Genomic DNA, 20,122 nt, shown 5'->3' on the forward strand with positions numbered 1-20,122 from the left:
CAGGAGCATATGTTGTTGAATGTACGCAGGTTGAAGTTGTTAAATCTGCAAAATTGGTCTTGATGTTTGGGCTAAATAAATTTGAGTTTTTCGAAAAATCTGGATGATACACATTCAGTTTTGTCTTAGTATAATACAGTGTTAATAAAGTGTTTTGATATTTCTGGTGTGAGTTTCACTCCCAGCTGGGGTAACTTTGTGTTTATTTTGGGTCACAATGCAGTGCTGGATTCTGGTTAAGGTAAACCATTTTAAACTTTAAATTAAAAGTTTTAGCCGTATTAGGAGTTGAAACAGCTGCAGGCAACCACCAGCATGCTCCTGCTGACTGTACTTTAATACAGTAGTTCAATCGATTTTCAAATGCGTTTACATGCCTGTTAGTGTATGTAAGCTCTTTGGGTTGGCACCGTATGAGGTAGACCAGGGGTGTCAAAATCATTTCACATTGTGGGCCACATACGGTCTCGGTATATGTCAAGTAGGCCGAACCATTAAAATTATACCATACTCTGCTATCAATAACCTAAATAATATGTCTTTCCTTTGTTTTGGTCTAAAGAAGCACAAGAACATGAGGAAAATGTTGAAATTTAATGAAGATATCTTTTACAAAACATTTCATGAAGCACCTTAAGATTTCCTGAGACAGATGTGCAATTTACATTGGTATTGGTAAGTAATTGGTATTGAAATATACACCTTAAGACTAAATGAGATTTTTAAATGCATTTTGTGAATGCAAAGACTATGTTTTTCTTCTTTCTACTCAATCTTGCTGCTCTAGACTGTAAATTTCCCCAATGTGTTGTGTCTTATCTTATAAAGAAATTAATTTTAAAACCGTTTACACGTGTGCATATAACATCTAAATTTAATCCCTGCTTACACTTTACAAGCTAAGGAGAGTGCTATTAAATGTGCAAAGAATAAAGTATTAATGGCAACCGATTCAGGGTGTCCCCCGCCTACTGCCCGGAGACGGCTGGGATGGGCTCCAACACCCCCCGCGACCCTAGTGAGGATCAAGCGGTACGGAAGATGAATGAATGAATGAATATACTTTAACATTAAACTACAAGACAGTTGATGTTTCCAAAAGTCACAGAAAAGAACACCATAAGCACAAAACCAAGAACCAAACTGAACCATGGATTTGGTGAACCTTTCCACGACTACTAATACACACACACACACACACACACACACGCAATGAGAGAGAGAGAGAGAGAAAGAGAGAAAGAGAGAAAGAGAGAAAGAGAGGGAGAGAGAGAGAGAGAGAGAGGTAGAGAGAGAGAGGTAGAGAGAGAGAGGTAGAGAGAGAGAGAGAGAATAAATACATAACTCATGAACCAAACAATACCCAAGAATACAGAAAAATATGTTTTCGGTACAATGCATCATGGGAGATATTCGATTTTTTTGGAGAGAGATGATTTTTTTTGACACAAGGCAAGCAGCAAGCATGTTATTGATTTTTGAGGAGCAGGCAAGGAAGTTAAGAAAAGGAGATGCAGGAAATCACAAAACTTCAGATAACAATAACAACAAAAAATATGGCCCAATTGTGACTAGATCTGTAACAAAGAAAACACTAACGATCTGTTCCAGTGTCAACACGGACAATGACAATGACTCACACCATGCAAATCGGCATCATGGTATGGTCATTTGATGCTTCACTCATGCGGGCTTGGCCATGGTTGTCATTGATGAATATCTACTTTAATCATGACAACACGATGGGTAAAGAGGAAACATCCTGTGTTAACTTCTTCAAGGCATCCAAAGGGATTAAGGGATGACAAAGGCTATCTCGCCAAAGCTGCACTTGACCTATTTTAGTCGCCCCTTGTTGGGCTCAGCAGTGGCAACATGTGGTGGTCAATGCTGACCCCTATCAAATAACAAATGATGGATTCAGCACTATAAACCAGAACCTCATTCTTGCCGTCTAAATCCTTACACCTAATCCCCAAGGGAGATTTTTTTTCCGGCAATACTACCATAACCCCTGTGGAGACCATCAACCACTGTATTTGTACTTGTCTCTAACACTAATGGAGGCTCAGATTTAACGTCTCTTTGCAACATATACAGACACACAAGACATCAATTGGTCAACATTCAAATTCACATGTGGAGCAGAATATGAAAGTGGCATCCTCAATTCATTCAGTCAGCAGCTCTCCTCCAATCATGTAAATAAAAACATTTGAAGAATCTGTAAAGTACATTCCCTGTGGGCTCTACCATGCATCGAACTATTCTTTTGTAATACCGATAATTAAAAGTGAGCAAGGACTCATTATTTCAACCATTCTTTTTTTTTGGGGGGGGGGCAAAATAAACAAACTTGTTCTTGCGTATGTCTTGGCTGTTTACGGCTTTGACTGAAGGATTAGAACTGATCTTAATTTTCAGTCTTCATCCTCTTGGTTGTCTGAATACAAGGCAGGTCACCCCTATAGTCTATTTGCATCTCACTTCATTAACATGTTGATGATTTCCATTGTAATCCCTGCCGAGTGACAAATAATTGGTCATCCACAATGTGCTGGTTAAGTAAACATCCAATGTTAGTGTCACAAGCCCTGGTTACTACGTACATTGAAACTGAATTTACACTTTATGCTTCAAGTGATACAATTCCAATTTCATGGTCTTAATAAGGTCTACTGTATTAGAGATGTGTCAGTCTTAACACATCCATCTAGATTGCATCACATTTGGCCAATTTTAACTTTTAACAGTAATAAACAAAAATACCCAAAATGTCATTCTTTCACTCAGAAATGTGATTACTCTTCCTAAGGTTACCTAAAATAAACTGAATTGTATTTTAAAATGACTTTTTTTGTAGAAATTTGTGTACACTGAAGCTTTTCCAAGTAAAATTTCACTCATATTTACGCAACTGGTGATAAATGTTGGACTGTTGTCTATGCTTATGCACAAAACCTCAGTTCAGAGTATTCACCCGTTTGGGAGTCACTGGTAACTCCCATCGTTTTGCTTCATGTAGGCAATGACAGTGAGCGTTGGAAGGGCATGGCTGGGAGGAACATCTCACCACCCCAGCAATTGCTCATCGCCCAAATTATGTGTGGACAAGTCTATTTATGCCCACATCACCCTCTAAAAATATCACAATGATCGGCCCAATATTTTGTATTTTATGGACGCGGTGTTTTCTTCATGAAGGGACAAGTTTCTGTAGAGAATGCCTCTATGGAGAGTTAAATGCTATAGCCATAACAGTGCTAATATTGAGGTTGATGTGCATATAACTAGATATGTCAGCATGAATTTTAGCGACAATTAATCACAGTTTTAGGAAATTAGGTGACATTTAGTTTACATGATTAGACTGCCACTGGCACACTCACAGTACAATAAGTGAGGAGAAACATATTACTTTGAGGTCGGCAACCATTTGAACCAGTTTCATAGAGGGAACCACGGAAGCCACAAACCCTTCAGACATCTAAAGAGGATCGATTTTCTTTTCCTTGTTTTCTTTTTACTTACCCGTTCAAAGCGATATGTGAGGGCATCCGTCATATTGGATGTGGCCATCGTATTAGCCATAAAATCAGCAAATAATATTTTCAAAATTGAGTAAGAATGACATAAGACACTCACCAGTAATGGTTTGGTATTAATCCAATTATTTCTGTCTTGGTGATGCATCTCCAAGGAGCAAGTGAATACCACATCTTCACAAATGATGCATCCGATATGGCTGCAGCATCAACATAGTCAATATGTCATCAATGTATATGTGCTGTGAAAGTTGTCTTTGGTAATAGTTGCCAGTGGTTGTTGTCATGGGCACCATTCAATGATACTGACTGGGAGCGGTGAAGCTATGTGACTAGTATATGATAGCATCAAATATATGAAGCAACGTAGGTACTGTCTGTAGGGTATTAATAATAATCCACTGTATGCATTTCACCCCACCCCCCACTTAAATCTGAGTTCTAGGGACAGGTCCGAACTCCACATTATTCTTGAATTCCAAAATTACGAACAGCCAGTTGAAAGTTCAGTATGATTCTAAGCAAGTGAAAAGCCACAAATATGCCTATGAGTAAATGGAAATTAGACACAGTGAGAAAATAATTGGAAATGCCGTTTATGATTTGCATTTAGATGAGGATATTTTCATTTTGCGCCGGATAATGTTATGATCTGCCCCGTGGGGAATCGTGGAGGTGTGAGAGAGTGAGTAGTGCTGACTGAGCATGGTTCAGTGTAACACACATTGTTCATTCAAATTCATACATACAGTCATCATGAACCTACTGAATGGGAATACTGTGGGATAATGCAGTTGCAAAAAATAGTTCAGCAGTCCTGTAAAAGGAGAAGGCGAGCTGATGCAAATAAATAAATAAATAAATAAATGCATAAATAAATACAATTCATAACAATTGAAAAAAAACATGCCACAAACGTTTCTTCAAATTGTTTTTTTTAAACTTGGCTAAAAAAAGATGTAAAGGTTTGTCATTCATTTATTTAACATTAACATTTATTTTCCGAGCTATAAGGGTTTGCATACTGAATGAATGTATAGATGGATCGTAAGTTATTTTCATGTTAAGGTCATACCAAACTACACGGGGGCTTGCTTCATGCGCAGAAGAGGATGGGCTCCTCCTTCTTCTTTGACTAAAAATAAAAAATTGAACATTGCTCGTCAATCTGGTGACCAGTGGTTGTGCTAAAACTTTGGCTAATGCTAAAGGCTATGTTGGTTGCCAACTCAACAGCTGTAAACAAGCCAATACAATACCCAGATACGCCAGCTTCCGCACTCCCCATTCTCCAGGCCTGAGACTTTTTGGCTTGGTCCGCCCCGCCATTCCAAATGGCTGTCATACCTGTCAAGCCCAGAGAACACAATGAGAATCGTTTTTCAATGTAAAAGGTGCTTGCATTTGTTACTCTTCCCTTAAAATTGTTTCCATAATATAAATTGAGAAAAATGGTGTGGTGTTTCAGTACTGGCTCTGGCTTTTTGGAGCATGTTTGCCTTTCTTCAAGAGAGTCCTGTTGCTGTGGAATGTTCCTTGTTGTTTGCTTTCTTGTTTCAGGCCAGGCAGGGGAGAGGGGGGTGGGGGATGACTTCTGGGGGTCTTTACACACTCTGGCAAGCACCTGCAGCTGATCAGCAATCAACTCGTTGGTTTAACACCGCCGACTTGCCTGATTCTTCCCACTTCAAGGAGTGAGTCAACATTCCACAGTGGCCTGTTGACCTGTCACAAGCTTCCCATTTGCCCCTACAGATGCAGTGGATCATATCTCCTCCTCATTCTCAGCTTCCTAGCCTCAACTGGAACTTCACCTGCCATCCAGATCTTGGTCACAAATCTATCCTCATTCATTCATTCATCTTCCGTACCGCTTGATCCTCACTAGGGTCGCGGGGGGTGCTGGAGCCTATCCCAGCTGTCTTCGGGCAGTAGGCGGGGGACACCCTGAATCGGTTGCCAGCCAATCGCAGGGCACACAGAAATGAACAACCATTCGCACTCACACCTAGGGACAATTTCGAGTGTTCAATCAGCCTGCCACGCATGTTTTTGGAATGTGGGAGGAAACCGGAGCACCCGGAGAAAACCCACGCAGGCCCGGGGAGAACATGCAAACTCCACACAGGGAGGCCGGAGCTGGAATCGAACCCGGTACCTCTGCACTGTGAAGCCGACGTGCTAACCACTGGACTACCGGGCCGCCCACAAATCTATCCTTTTTCATTAAACACTATTTTTACTCTTGGCTAACTGTCTTGTCTCTTCTTTGCTATTGCATCCTCCCCTAGAGTTTCTTTGGTACAGCCATTACAAATTAAATACAACTCAGTGGCTTGGGGTTGTTTTCTGCTTGATGTCTTCTGGATTTTCTATCCTAAAAAATGGAAAAGTGAAGAATTATTGTTTAGGTGTGGTTCCCCCCCCCATCCCCCCACCGGCAATGCATCTAATAAGGTACTATTCTCTTCTTCATCTCCAGACTGCTCCATGCTATGACCTCTCGCTAGATTCCCAGAGGATCGCAAGGTTGAGGACTCAGAGGAAGGAGTGCCCTTTCTGGCTGCTTTGTATCCTCTCCACCCCACCTTCGTCAACCTTCATCCAATGATCTCTCTTTCCACAGTTTCTTCTTTTTTCCTTCTATGTGCTTTTTCTGTCTAAAAGAAGTAATCTCTCAATGTGAATAAGCAATGCAGCTCTTTTTATCCTAACGGTGGACGAATACTGATATTGGTGAAAAGAAGGGGCTAAACCAATGAGCGTGGCAAATCAATGTCATCAATGTGAAAATTTGTTTGACAAGGTAAATGAGAAAATACAGACTTTCCCTTTAAACAACCAATCACAGAGCGCACCCCAGTGTGTTTCCTCATTAAACTGCCTGAGTCAATGTCACATCTCGGCCCGGGGGGGGGGGGGGGGGGGGGGAATAAATACTCCTATTATTCGTTGACAAAGAATTTCAGATATGAAACCGCACTTGTGTTCGTTGCTAACGCCAGTCAGAGATTATCCGCCTGCAAATACATGGCGGTCTGAAATGTCCTTTGTACCAGACAACAGAGGGCATTTCATGGACAGGAATCTGAGATCCCCTTAAATGGTGTGCAGCTAAAGATATGTAATCCCAAATTATTTAACCAGATTACTAGAGCATGAGGAATTTTTGACTTTTGAATTATGCATGGGGTTTATGTGGTGAGATCTAATTTCGAGTATGTGTGTGATTAGGTCTACTTACAACTCAAAACTTATCCTTCAGTGGGAGATGGGAAGCTGTTCCGAAATGACTAAATGACTTGTCATGTTTGATTTCAATTCCCATACATAATGATGTTATCTCCATCACCCTTCCCATACAAAATTGTTATTAACGACTCTCTTCAGTATGTGGACATGCTGAGCCTAACGTGAGCACTAGACTCAAAATCAAATGTACTTACTCTAGACTAAAACTGTAGCTCAAGGGTTTGCAGCTCATGTTTGAAGATGAAAGGACGGGTGGATCGATGGAGAGAAAGCGACAAACAACAACAAATCATTAAATTCTCATTTGCTTACTTGTGTCTTTGTAGAACTCGAGAAAGCGCATATTAAGGTAAACAGAGAGGAATCGTGGTAATGCATGAGAACATCTAAAGTGGCAGAGAAATACATTTGAACATTACAGGGGGCATTATGGGGGCAGCCGTAGACTACAATTCACAAATAAAATGTATACTCGCATTTTGATGGGCTCCCGCTTACCATTTTCTTTACTCATTACTACAAATAAAATCAGAAGAAATAATTTGATGATGTCATGCCTAAACCGGAGGGCATAAGGTGAAAGAATACAGTCCTAACCATACTGAGAGTTAGGATATTGTTGAACACGTAATCAGGAAGTCTTGATATGTTTATGTGGGTCCTCTCTCTCTCTCTTTAGAACAGCATCGCAAAATGACCAGGCAACTAATATTTGTGATTGATTGAGTATCTGTACGCTAGTCTGACTTGTGTGCAGGTGGTGTACATCAGAAAAGTACTTTTGATACGTTAGTAGAGCAAATGTCAGCTACTATATGACTTCCTCAAATAATATTCAACAAGTTGACTTAATCTTTTACCAGCATTTTTTTCTGTTCAAAAAAAAAACTTGTACTTTTAGTCAAATACTGTTGTCTGGTACTTTATACAAGTCTATTACGGTTAAGATAGATGTTGACACGGGAGGGGATCATGTTTTGACTGGTAAGTACAATTGACATTGCATTTATTCAGCTGATATAAGACTCGGTAAAAAAATGAATTAGAATACAAAATAAAATACCAAAAGTTCCAAAAGCATAAACAATCTTTTGTTGAAATGTTGAGTGCATTTTCCCCCTTCACCAGGCACCTGGCCAGTTATCGACAAGCCCTCAATCACGGTTTTTGGGTCACCGGCTGTAATGGCTGTGCACACGCCACACACACAATTTACATGGCGCTACACTCTGCGGGAAAGGCAGATAATTTGCTGACCAGCAAATGTGGTGCCTTTTCCCCCCAACAACACGGCACAGGAAGTCACAAGCGAAGAGAGAGTAGGTGTGGGGGGAGCAGATGAGGATGAAAGAGAAAGAATCGGAAAAAGAGGAGAACAGACAAAGAGAGACAGATAAAGAGACAGAGTGGAAAAGTAATCACTAAAAGGTCTGAAAGTATCAGTCTGACTTGCTGCACTGTCCTGCAGCCAAGATGAATTGCAATATGCCCGGATGACCGATGAACACAATTTCACCACTGACCTCTTGGGCAGGGAATCCAAAACAGTTGAGTGAGGAAATAGGGTGACTGCTTGCAACTGCGATCTTCCCGCTCTGCTGTTGAATCACACTTCGTCATGAGCTTGATAAGATTCTCAGTTCGGTCAGATCACCCTTCTGTCTCGTCGCTAATCATACAAATGATCATACTGATTTTATTCTGCAACATGAGTTGAAACGTCGATTTACGCAACAGGATAGCATGAGCGATACAAGTTAATTTTCATGTGTAAAGGTCACAGTGATGATATAGGAAGTCACATGCATTCGCATGATGGTTATGGCTGTCTTGTATGCCAAAGATCAAAGCTTAACTGACTTTGTAATTGTGAGAATGTATTACATTTTATCACAGAAGGGGGAAGAAATGTCACAATATGTTGAAAGGTTTGACATTCAGTCGTGTATATCCTGACAAAATGCAAACGTTAGTTTTAGGGTAGCAGATGCGCTTTCAAAAGCGAGGCCCGTGAGCCGCGGCTTCTGAATGCAGTGATCTGGAAACTCAGAGATGGGGGCTGGAGCCAATTCAGAAGAGCATCTTATCTAAATGAAAATTCCCCCCAGTTACGAATGTAAAAGTGAATGTCCGGGCACTGGGTTGAATCCAAATTCCTGAGATAGAGCAGACATCAATATTTGTTGTATAATAAGGCCCATTTTCATCCTTGAACTCCAAACCTGTCGACTTTCTTTCAACATTTGGCAGTCGTCAACTGAGTCGGCAGAGCGAACTTGCTCTTCTGCTCTAGTTCACCTTCTTATTTGGACCTCATTGCTACTGCGGGGCAGCACTGAGGTGCTGCACAAATGGCGTATTCCTCTGGGCTTGATGGATGAGAGATGACACAGTATACATGTGTGGTACTTTTGCCTGCATGAATCATATTGCGCTCGACTCAAACCGGAGAGGATGTAGGCCAATACCAGCTGTGCACATATTGTTTCTGGTTCATCCCACAGAATAAACAATCCTCATTGGAGTGAAATGCTATCATTTCAACATCTTGTGGATGATTATAGCAGCATTTTCAGGAAGTCCATTATCCATTTTCCACACCAATAAATGCCCCGGCCCCAACGCTTAAAAAGAACATTTGGTTTTTCATTGTTGTGTAAACTGATTTCAAATCACGTTACAATTGCTCTGTGTTTCCACTCAAACTGTAACAACACTCATAACTCAACCTAGAAATGATCAACAGACATATGCCTTTTTTTTTATTGAACCGTTTGTTCCACGCTTGTTTTCCTGATTAAAAAGTGGTAGCAGGGGACAAATGTAACATTTTTGACATTTGTCTCTCTTACTTTGAGCTCTTTCGACCGAGGCTGTTCAAACTGCTATGCAAACGTGCTACAGGCTTCTACTCATAAATGGCGTGGAAAATGCATCAACACAATTGAGAAAATGCGTGTCTCCATCTTCTCTACGAGGACGGAAATGTTACAAGTGACCCCATGTCTGGATCAGTCGTAAAATACATTGGGGAGAAATGTAGCATGATGAAATTGAGGCCAGTATAATGACTGGAGATTTTCAAAGCTTTTTGTCCAAAACAATGAAACAGAATTTCTGTGGTTCAAAACAATGAAACAAAATGTCTCTGGTTGTACAGAATATAGGACTTAAAATACAATAACATCCCCTATAAATCTTTACAAGAATAAATATGTACAGAAGGTGCGCATTAGCTACAACAAACTTTGGTTTTCTTTTTATGGCAGGCTCTTCTCAGAACTCACCTTCTGCTCCATTTTCAGTTTCGACTTGACAGGTCCTCTTCCTTTTTGTTCCTTTTGTTCTTTTGGTCTTGGCACTTGGCACAAGTGCAATTGCTACAACTGACCCGTGTTATAATTTTCCCTTGTCTCCTTCACGAGGAAAATTTAATAGTGTTAAATGCCCATTTGCACAATAGTGCCATATATTATTCACGTGATGAAGTACTTTCTAAAACATAAGCCATTTGAGCTGCAGCAAACCCTTACTGCCTGAAACTGCTTAGTGCCGCAGTACAGATACAATTTAGCACATATCCTACTTTTCATTCACTGAACATCTAAATAAGTGATTTCACTGCCTGCGGGAATCTTAGCAGCTCGACGTGCTCTGTCACTTAAACTTTCCTCTTAAAGCATGTCAGGTTTGGATTGTTATTTGGTCTCAATATACTGTGACTGCCTCGCTGTTAGAAATTCAACTTGATCTGAGAATTTAACTAAGATAAAGACATTTACGGTATTTAGTGTCCATGATGAATGGCATATGTTCAAGAAGCCCAAGAAGGAATGACGTGATTAAGTGTTATGTTGTCGGACTTTTTCAGTTTGTAATGCTGCTGATAATATATTTTCAGGAATTTTTGCATTAAAAAAATACACCATGATGACTTCGTAAAAGTGACTTTTCTTTTTTAAATAAGAATGATCTAGACATCACATGCCCAAATAAAATACTCTTTTAGAAAAGGAGAAAAAAAGCCAAATGTGAAAATTATTATCTTTGATATCCAATTAATTGTGCACGCAGTCAACATTTTTGTACATTTCCGAACTGAGCCAATGATTTTCCTCAGAATGACCGATTGATATTTTGAAAACAAATAAAGAAAACCCCAAACAACCTCTTCCAATCGACGTGGAGAGAATAATTAGAATGCCAAGTGACTAAAGTTCTCTGTATTAAAAAATAGGCACATAAAGCAGCACCAAAAAACAAACAAAGAAAAAAAAAACCCAAACAAACAACCTCTTCAAATTGACATGGAAAGAATAATTGGAATGCCAAGTGACGGAAGTTGAGTGTATTTCAAAGAAAATGTACATAAATGAGAACACCAGCACAAGTCTATGGAAATCACGGCTGTATCATCAGCTGTGAATGTGAACACGAGTAATGATCTTGTTCATCTGTAAACTGTTGAAACAACCTTAAGTCGACCTATTACACTTTGTGGATGCACTCGGAGATCACTGAAATCAAGTTGGGGGCGGGGTTGGGAATATACTCCTAATTCACGTTGACCTGTACAACAGACAAATGCAATTCAATTTCTTGCCATTTTAATGAAAAAGTATAATCGATCAGATGAAATCTCAGGTCAACAAAAACGTTCATAGGAAAATAACATGCATTCTTCTTCATGTAAGCACACATAAATTCATTTGGGGCGGGGGTCGTATCCAAAATCAGAGGTTGAGGGTTCAATCCCTGGCCATTGTGACTTTGGCGAAGTGTCCTTGAGCTAGACACTAAACCCCCAGTTGCCCCTGATGCTGTGTCATCAGCAGGTACATGAGGAAACAGTGTAAAGCGCTTTGAGTACCAAAGGTAGAGCGCAGTATATGTGACAGCGCATTTCACATTTCCCACTCTTAAATTGTTGTTTGTTGAATTTGTTGAAATTCAAATGCACTTTTTTTTAATTCATTGATTTTTTTTAGGTTCATTTTTTTGTGATGTTCAGTGTAAAAATATGTTACGATCACTCCTATATATGTTGTAAGTGAGCAAAATTGAATGACGTCACTTAAGATTCCAACCAAGTAATGACAGTGTTTTTTTCCACAGTAATTTGGTACTTATTTGCGACTCCAAGGTTACGACTTACCTGTATGTGACTTAAACTCCCTCCTCTGCTTTTTTTTTCAAGAACTTGCAAAAGTTCCCTGTTTTTCCCTACCGATCCTACAAGACAATAAAAATGTTTCAAGAGACAGCGTCTGACATATTTTGATAAGTAGATTATTCTACCAGTTTATTTCAGATAAAATTACGTCACTGGTTCATTTATGAGCAATGCAATTCTGCACTTGCCACATGCCGTGATACTTTGAGCAGGTCCAACCCTGGAGTCGGACAAGACGCGCCAAAGTCAGTAAAGCGTTTTCATCATATTCCGAGAAGCGTCACTCTCATCGTGACTCAGCAATGCTAGCAGGTACGACTTCCCAAGCTGGTTTTTAAACTAACTGCCAATTACCACACACACCATCCTCAGCCTCAGCCATCCCGCCCATAAACGTCACCGATTCAAACGGCAGCCGAGGCAGAGGCAGAGAAAGGGAGAAAAAAAGAAGGAGGGAGCCGAGCGGGTCGCACACAATTTACACAGAGAGAGCTTGAACACCAGACACAGTGACATCTTGGGGGTCACTCGGCGGTGTTTCGATTGCATGAGCAACCGGAGGACTTCAAGATGTGGAAACAATTCGGCAAGCTCGTACTATTTTATTTTCTGCTTTTGGAGCTCCATTGCGCGAAAGGTAAGACGCTTCGCCTCATTGGGAGAGAGTGGAAATCACGCACCGCAAGACGCCCGGGACGTGTGATTCTCGTGTTTTGGAAAATAAAAAGACTTGCCATCACCCGCAGATAAAGGGGAACCGGGGTGGTGACAATGCGCTGGGGGGCAGGTGTAGCTGCCCCGCACGAGCGAGTGGGGACAGACTGCACGTGTTTTACATGCAGCGCGTAGAGGATGTGTAACAAATGGGCAGCAATCTTATATTTTATCTTTTTGCAGAGGCAACGTTGGTGGTAGAATGTGCCGAATTAAGTCTTACTAAGATGCAATGCCAAAGTAGCCCACTGACTAAGTCAACAAAAGAAAACAAAACAAAACAAAACAAAATGAAAAAATAAATCGGTCAGAAATATGAATGCATTTCATTAAAAACGTCTGCAATGCATTATAGACGTGACACGGTGTAAATAAAATGGAAACTAAAACTTTAGACCAATACTACATGCAACATATTTAAATGTGTTTAACCACCCAGGTTTATGCTCGTGAAAACATGATCTAAAATAAAACCAGTGCTAAAATAGTTATATAAAATGACCCTTTGCATTTTCATTGCCACGTTGATAAGCATTCTGTTTACAAAGATCTGGAAATGATAGGTTCCTGACTCCTTGTTGTTTTAACAACACAGGAATTCATACAGAATCGCAGTGTGAAGCTGGGCAGTTTAAATGCAACAATGGGAGGTGCATCCCAACCCTTTGGAGATGTGATGATGATGATGACTGCTCGGACAACAGTGACGAGGAGAACTGTCGTAAGTAGCCTTGAACACTTTTTCATGTTATCGTTTGCTGTGTATGTTATCAGCATTCATTATTATCTGGAACGGGCCTTCCAAACACTGTCAAATGACACCCCACCTGCCCCCCCATGCTTTATCCAAGGATTTTCTAGCATTAGGCACTTTTGCTCTAGGAAATCAAGTGTTCCCTTGCAGATGTTGAAAAAGTTATGCTGAATATAAGCTACTTTTCTCATTTGGCCCCTTTGGGATCTCATGGAAATATCAGTGTGCAGGACTTGCAAAATCCAAGACACAAGGTCATATGGCCTCTGGAATTTCCTTAATTCTTACTATATTTTCCCCTGTGCAAATGTGGAATTTGCCCCCCTTTGGTCACTTGAGGACAACTTTATATTCCTTCTCCTTTTATCGTGCAGCTGCGATGTAGGATTGTTGTTACCAGTGTTATTACCCACCTATGTAATGGTCTGAATTCAGAGTCATTCTGACCTGAAATAAAGAATGTAAATACATTAATATACGTCATTAAATAATCTGGTGAGTACTTCGGCATTCATGAATGCAAACGTTAACGCTTGAATATGTAGATGTACTGAAAGTGGCTGTATTTTTATTCTCAAGATCGCTGCTGCTTTTGTGTGTTGCCTGACAATAATCACAGTTTAAAATACAGAAAATCATATCATTGTCATTGTTCAAGCACATTTCCTCAAGATGAAGTAGGGGTGGGGGGGGGGGCAAAGCACGATTTTCCCCTCGTGCTGCTTCTGACTGCCTTTAGGAAATTGCACGGACGGCCAGACGAGCAATTATCGCTTATGTATGTGTCATGGCACTAATTGCTTGAATGGTTACGTTAGTGGCCAATTGGTTTGTCACTTGTCATCCTCATCACTAACTGTTCTCTCACTTTGGTCGGCCACAATGTTCGCTGGCCCTGAATGTTGCTGGACTTTCCGATATGATTTGTGACATTTTCACTGACACATTAGGATTATTAGGCGTCCTGTTGGCAATAGCTGAAAGGATGCGCCGTTTACAGAAAGAGTTGGCTGAAACATGCTGATGAAACAAATTGGAGCAAATCTTTCTTACAAATGGTTATATATTTTGCTTTTGTGCTTCTCTTTCACTCTTTCAATGTCTCGTAGGTCTGCAAGTACATTTTATCTGTACACCGCCCATCTGTGTGTATTCTGCAGTCTTATAAATTTGGACTGCATTTGTTCCCATTGACACTTGGCTCGCTTTCTTTTGCCTGAAAAGATCCTTCACTCTTTTAGAATTGTAACCTCACCATTTTTATGATTTCCCGTGGACAGTAAAGCCATGCCAAAGGGCTAAGAGAGAATGAGCATCAGCTGATGGGTCAGTCAAGAATAAATCCAGTAGCATGACTGAGTCCAGTTGCCAGAGTGATGCTTAGGGGCTGACGCTGTGCCAGCTCTTACAACAGATGCCACCACTGTGCACCCTCCCTGCAACCTAATATCACTGGCAAGGCTCAGAGAAAAAGGAGGGCGGTCACGGAAATGATTGAATAAGTTTAGATCAGAAGAAACAGGATGATGTCAAGCAGAGCTAATGTGAATGTAAATTTGGAGAATGGTCCTGTTGGCAAATCAAAAAAAAGGAACTGTTTTTGAAAATGAAAATGTGCGACGGAATGTCTCTCCTATTATTTGCCGATCATGAAACATACCTGCTCAGACTGAGTTGTTTGGATGTCCCTTTACTACATCATGATTGCTTCTTCGTGTGGGTTTACTTCCTGTAAGGATTTAACACATCTGAACGTGGCTTCACTCAAGCTACTGTATAGTTAAATATGTCATTAAACTTCTAAAACATGTTGCAGATACTCTAAATGTATGAAGGTAGTACCTTATTTTCCACACTGAAAGGCACACTGGATTAAGAGGTGCACCTTCAATGAATGACCTATTTTGTAATTTTTTTCATACATTGGCCGCACCGATTATAAAATCTACAATGCATCCACTAGATGGAGCTACGAGCAAGGAAATACCAACATAACGATCAGATGTCAGTAAAATATAGGAGACTGGACCTAGTGTTTGTTATTTATTCCTTTGTTGTGTATTCACAAAAACGAAATCACAAAATAAATTCGGCAGGGGGGCTATCAAATTTATTTTGTGATTTTCTCGATTGATAGTTTCATTGAAGTAATTGTTAATTTACGTTTTTCGGAGGCGGTCATGAACGCCTCTCGAGTCGAACGGAAGAAGAGAAGGCACGGAGACGGACAAAGACGTACCTGTATTGTGCGTTTTTAAAAAACCAACACCACAGCTCTCCTTTTTTTGGAGCTGTAACAAAACCTTATTTAATAAAGCAGTGACAGAGTTCACTGAACACACAGCAAGTTATGACATTGTAAGCATGTCTCCATCAAGTAGCGATTTTGGGGTCGATATATTACCCTAATGACCATACACAAGGCGCACCGGATTTTAAGGCGCGCTGTGAGCTTTTAAGAAAATGGAACGCTGTTAGGTGCACCTATTAGTGCAGAAAATACGGAACTGTACTTTGCACCACTTATGTCAAGTGCAGTTATTATATTACACAAAATTGACAATTTTTTAAAAAGCATACATTGCCCCCCTTGCCCAATTCAATGAATCTTCCTGACATTGAAATCGAACAGAGCATTTTTATCATGTTAAATATTAGCGTCAACTCTTGGATTGGATCAAATTCGAATTTGCAGATATACGCAACAGGATGGACAGTCAGTACGGACAAGTGTATGTACTGTATGTTACATTACGACTGTAGCAATTGGCTCGTCCAACTGCAGCATAACGGAAGTCTTGCAGACATACTTGCTGAAGATTGTGATGTCTTTTGTGCTTTCGATCAAGCTCTCCTCTTCCTCCTCCAGCTCCTCTCCTCCATTCTCAACATGCCTCTTGGTAGATTCCTCTCTTGTTGCCCAGGGAATCGGCAAAGCGTTGTTGATGGTAGTGGGGCTTTTTCAGTACGTGTGTGCTTTCTTTGTTGTGAATGCAGCGCTGCTCAACATTTGTGAACACATGGCAAGTGTCTTCCTCTGTACAGCTATGTATGACCTATATTTCAGATGGTGAATACAAAAAAAGAGGCCTTATCATTTTGACAGCAGATTTAAGTGGATTTAGACATGCCTAATCCCACGCGCCACAGTAAAAATCCTGTATCTGAACCTGGTTAGGTTAGCTTTCAATTTTCCTTCCTTCTTACATAATTGTAGGAAAATGTTGAATATCGACCACTTCTGCTCACCAGTCATTTAATTAATAGTTGTGACTCAATTTATTACTTTGAGATCATTTCATTGGAGTAAAAGAAAGAAACATCATCGACAGAAATAATTGTGGTAGTTGCACCAGTGGCAATATTTCATCGCTAGAAAATACTTTCTTGACTTTTATTGTATGAAATTGTATTTGACTCAATCTAGGTTGCATCCCCAACAATAGGAATGGGCATACGACATTGTTGAGAATTCTGATGATTGTATGATTTGATTTTTTATGCATTGCATCCTCAAACAAATAAAGCAAAATTGAGTGCACTATTCACAAAGGTGCAGTCGGCTGAAGTATTCTTCAAACTAAATAAGTGCAACATGATGATAGCTATGGGAAGTTGAGCTACAACGCCTCATGAAAGGGCATCGCCACTTCAGTATAAGTTTAACGCGTGTGAGTTATTTTTTGCAAGCAGCTTTTTCCCCACTGATTGCATTTAAGGAAGTAATGAATCAATAAATAGTGTTGCGTGGAGATGAGCTTAGTCACGCACGTACCCACCAACAATGGTAGCTGCATGCGCTCATCATTAGCCTGTCCACTCTAATAAATAACAATGTCTTTGTATTGTTTATGATGAGATAAATCAACTGTGCTCAGAGATGCACCAACCACAATTTAGATATTTAATGTATTTGCAAAAATTAAGTTGAAAACCTCTTCCTGTTAGTCCTGTTACTCAAATGAGGAGTTTTGCTACAAAAAAAAACAATGATTAAAAAATGCATTTCTCGGACCATAAAGACACTGCGCCTGGTAATTCAGTGCCCTTCGTACAGATGGATGTCGTCTTTTCAGTTTGTCATCTTTAATTCAAATTAATTCCTATGACATTTGCATTTTCATTCTCATCTGCATCTAATTGCAAGCAGGCGTCTGTATGTTTTCATCATACTGGAGCGAGAACGACTTCTTGGTTTTGTGTCTTCTTGGGAAATGTAGTCCGAACTAGCCTAACGCTGTGGTCACTGGTTAGACTTAACATGAGCTGAGCTTTTCGAGAGGCATATTTCCAGTATTGGCGCGAGGTAAACGACACAACCAGCCTCCTAGCTACTGGATAGAGCACAAAAAGCTACAAAATTGCTAGTCCATTGACTTGTTTATAGCTGTTGGACTGTCCACTAAGATAGTCCTCAGTGGAAAGTAATAACACAACCACCAGATTGACTAGCGATGCTCAAACTTTCCCTTTCGTCTGTTGGTGGATCCCTCCCTGAACCAACTCCCGTGCAGTTGCAAATGAGACACGTGGGGTTACCAAATATTTCATGTCCATTCTGTACACAGCACAAAATCTATCAAGTAAACATACGGTACAATTACAATCAACTAAATAACATACAATGCTTCACAAAAATAATGCGCCTGGTAACCCATTGTCTCATGTATTATTTTTTATTTTAATTTAAAAAAAGAAAAAGAAATTCAAGGACACATTCACCTTATAATACGGTGTGCCCAATGGTTAGTAAAAATTGCCAGATACAGTACATACATATACACATTACATGTGTGTGTGTGTGTGTGTGTGTGTGTGTGTATGTATATATATATATATATATATATATATATATATATATATATATATATATATATATACTGTATATATATATATATATATATATATATATATATATAAATAAAACACTTTAATTGTTTGGTCAGATGGGAGCAGTAGATTGAATTCTTAGTGTGCCCTTCATAATGTGCGTGTGTGTGTGTGTGTGTGTGTGTGTGTGTGTGTATACACCATATGATTCGTGGTGGGGCAGTGTGTGCAACCACATGACAATGAGTTTGGGCAGGTCAAAGGGGGGCAGCGTCTCCTCACCAGTCATACACCAGCTTCCCATGAAAGGGACATCACAACACATTTCACGCTGCTGCTCCACATGTAAGTGCGCAAGTTGGGGGGTGTCATGCTGACACATACGCGTGCATGTGCGCGCGCACACACACACACACACACACACACACACACACACACACACACACACACACACACACACACACACACACACACACACACACACACTCTGGAGAACACGGCGAAGGTCAGATTTCTATGTGTGAGGTCAAGAGGTCAAAATGAACAGCAGGTAAAATAATTGCATTGAAGCACACATGCTGAAAATCAAAAGCAGTAGAAGGAAGTGTAGAGAGCACTAAATTAGAGACACTGAAATAGAAAAAAAACAGATACTCTAATGAGAGGTCAACACTCATCATGTTTGCAGATATTGTGGGGACTCACCCATGTTTGTGAATCTGAGGGTGAAGTGTTGTAGCTGTAGTGTAGTGATATGCAGAGAACAATACCCAACGCTGTGTTCATCTCACCATTCAACAAGACATTTGTATGTCTTTGTAGCACTTCAAGAACAGACAAATTTGGAAACCATCTTAATTTAGTGTGGCTGTGACTCAACTCACAAGAAGCACCAGATGGGCAGATAGTGACCAATTCCTTCAAAAAGGAAGCAATTTATTGCCACTCGCAGTTTAAGTTTGCTATCAAACAAAGGCTAAAACAAAGAGAATTGCATGTTGTGTATGTTAAAGGACCGCATAAATTTACCTTTGGAATGTCTGCTAGCTTCATGCGAAGGGACTAGTCAAGCACCATTTTCTAATGAATAGCACTAGTGTCACGGTGACTATATTTACATGCAGTCAGTAACCCATATAATATGTGCAGAAAAACAAATATGCTCATCTGCAGGTTTTCAAAAACCTGAATAAGACCCTTTTAATGCCCCCAATATTTTATCAAATAAACACAATCGGGTTACCTCCTTTGAACGGAATATTGCATTGTGTTCTCCGCATGATCTCTTTGCAAGGAATCCTTGTCCTTTGAGTACATGAAGCAACCCACCAGAAATACACAAGCAGAGATACACAAATATGGTGAAATTCAGACGCAGCACAGCGCCTCACTTTTGGAGCAAGGAGGAAAGCGTCTGTTTTATTAGTGTGGTGAGTGACATGAATATAATGTTTTATTGACGGCAGCAAGTAAGATGCATACATTTCGTCTACTTGCGTCACAATGTTATCCATTCGTCGCTGTCTAAATCGGGATATTCCAATTGCCATGTATATGGGAGTAACTCTTCCCACTCATGTATGTAAACGGGTTGTCCCAAATGTTTCAGACACCAGAATATTGACGGCACGTAAACATAGTCTACTTTGTAGCCATTCAAGCAACAGATATTTGAACAACGGTGCAGCAACAAATGTTGATAGAAAATATTGAAATGCTCACAAGTATACAGTATATTCTTTATCATTTTCAGTAAATGCCTTAATGTTATTGCAGCTTTCTGAGCATATATCTTAATGATCTGAGAAAGAGGATAAAGCGGATCGGAAAATGGATGGATGGATGATCTGAGAT

The 20,122-nt window shown here is 40.1% G+C and overlaps 1 protein-coding gene across 5 annotated transcripts in view; it reads left to right on the top strand.

The window, feature by feature from the left end:
- Nucleotides 1-12,289: 12,289 nt before the first annotated feature.
- Nucleotides 12,290-20,122, top strand: part of lrp8 (low density lipoprotein receptor-related protein 8, apolipoprotein e receptor) — a 179,551-nt gene continuing 171,718 nt past the window's right edge. For 3 of the 5 annotated variants that reach the window (XM_052073346.1, XM_052073342.1, XM_052073343.1), the window contains exons 1-2: nt 12,290-12,607; nt 13,280-13,405. In XM_052073346.1, the coding sequence (XP_051929306.1) occupies nt 12,541-12,607; nt 13,280-13,405 (193 nt within the window). In that variant the 5' untranslated portion in view covers nt 12,290-12,540. The remainder of the gene's footprint in view (nt 12,608-13,279; nt 13,406-20,122) is intronic. The other 2 variants (XM_052073345.1, XM_052073341.1) reach the window with 1 other exon arrangement.

Source organism: Hippocampus zosterae, chromosome 8, assembly GCF_025434085.1.
Source record: "Hippocampus zosterae strain Florida chromosome 8, ASM2543408v3, whole genome shotgun sequence".
Taxonomy (NCBI): domain Eukaryota; kingdom Metazoa; phylum Chordata; class Actinopteri; order Syngnathiformes; family Syngnathidae; genus Hippocampus; species Hippocampus zosterae.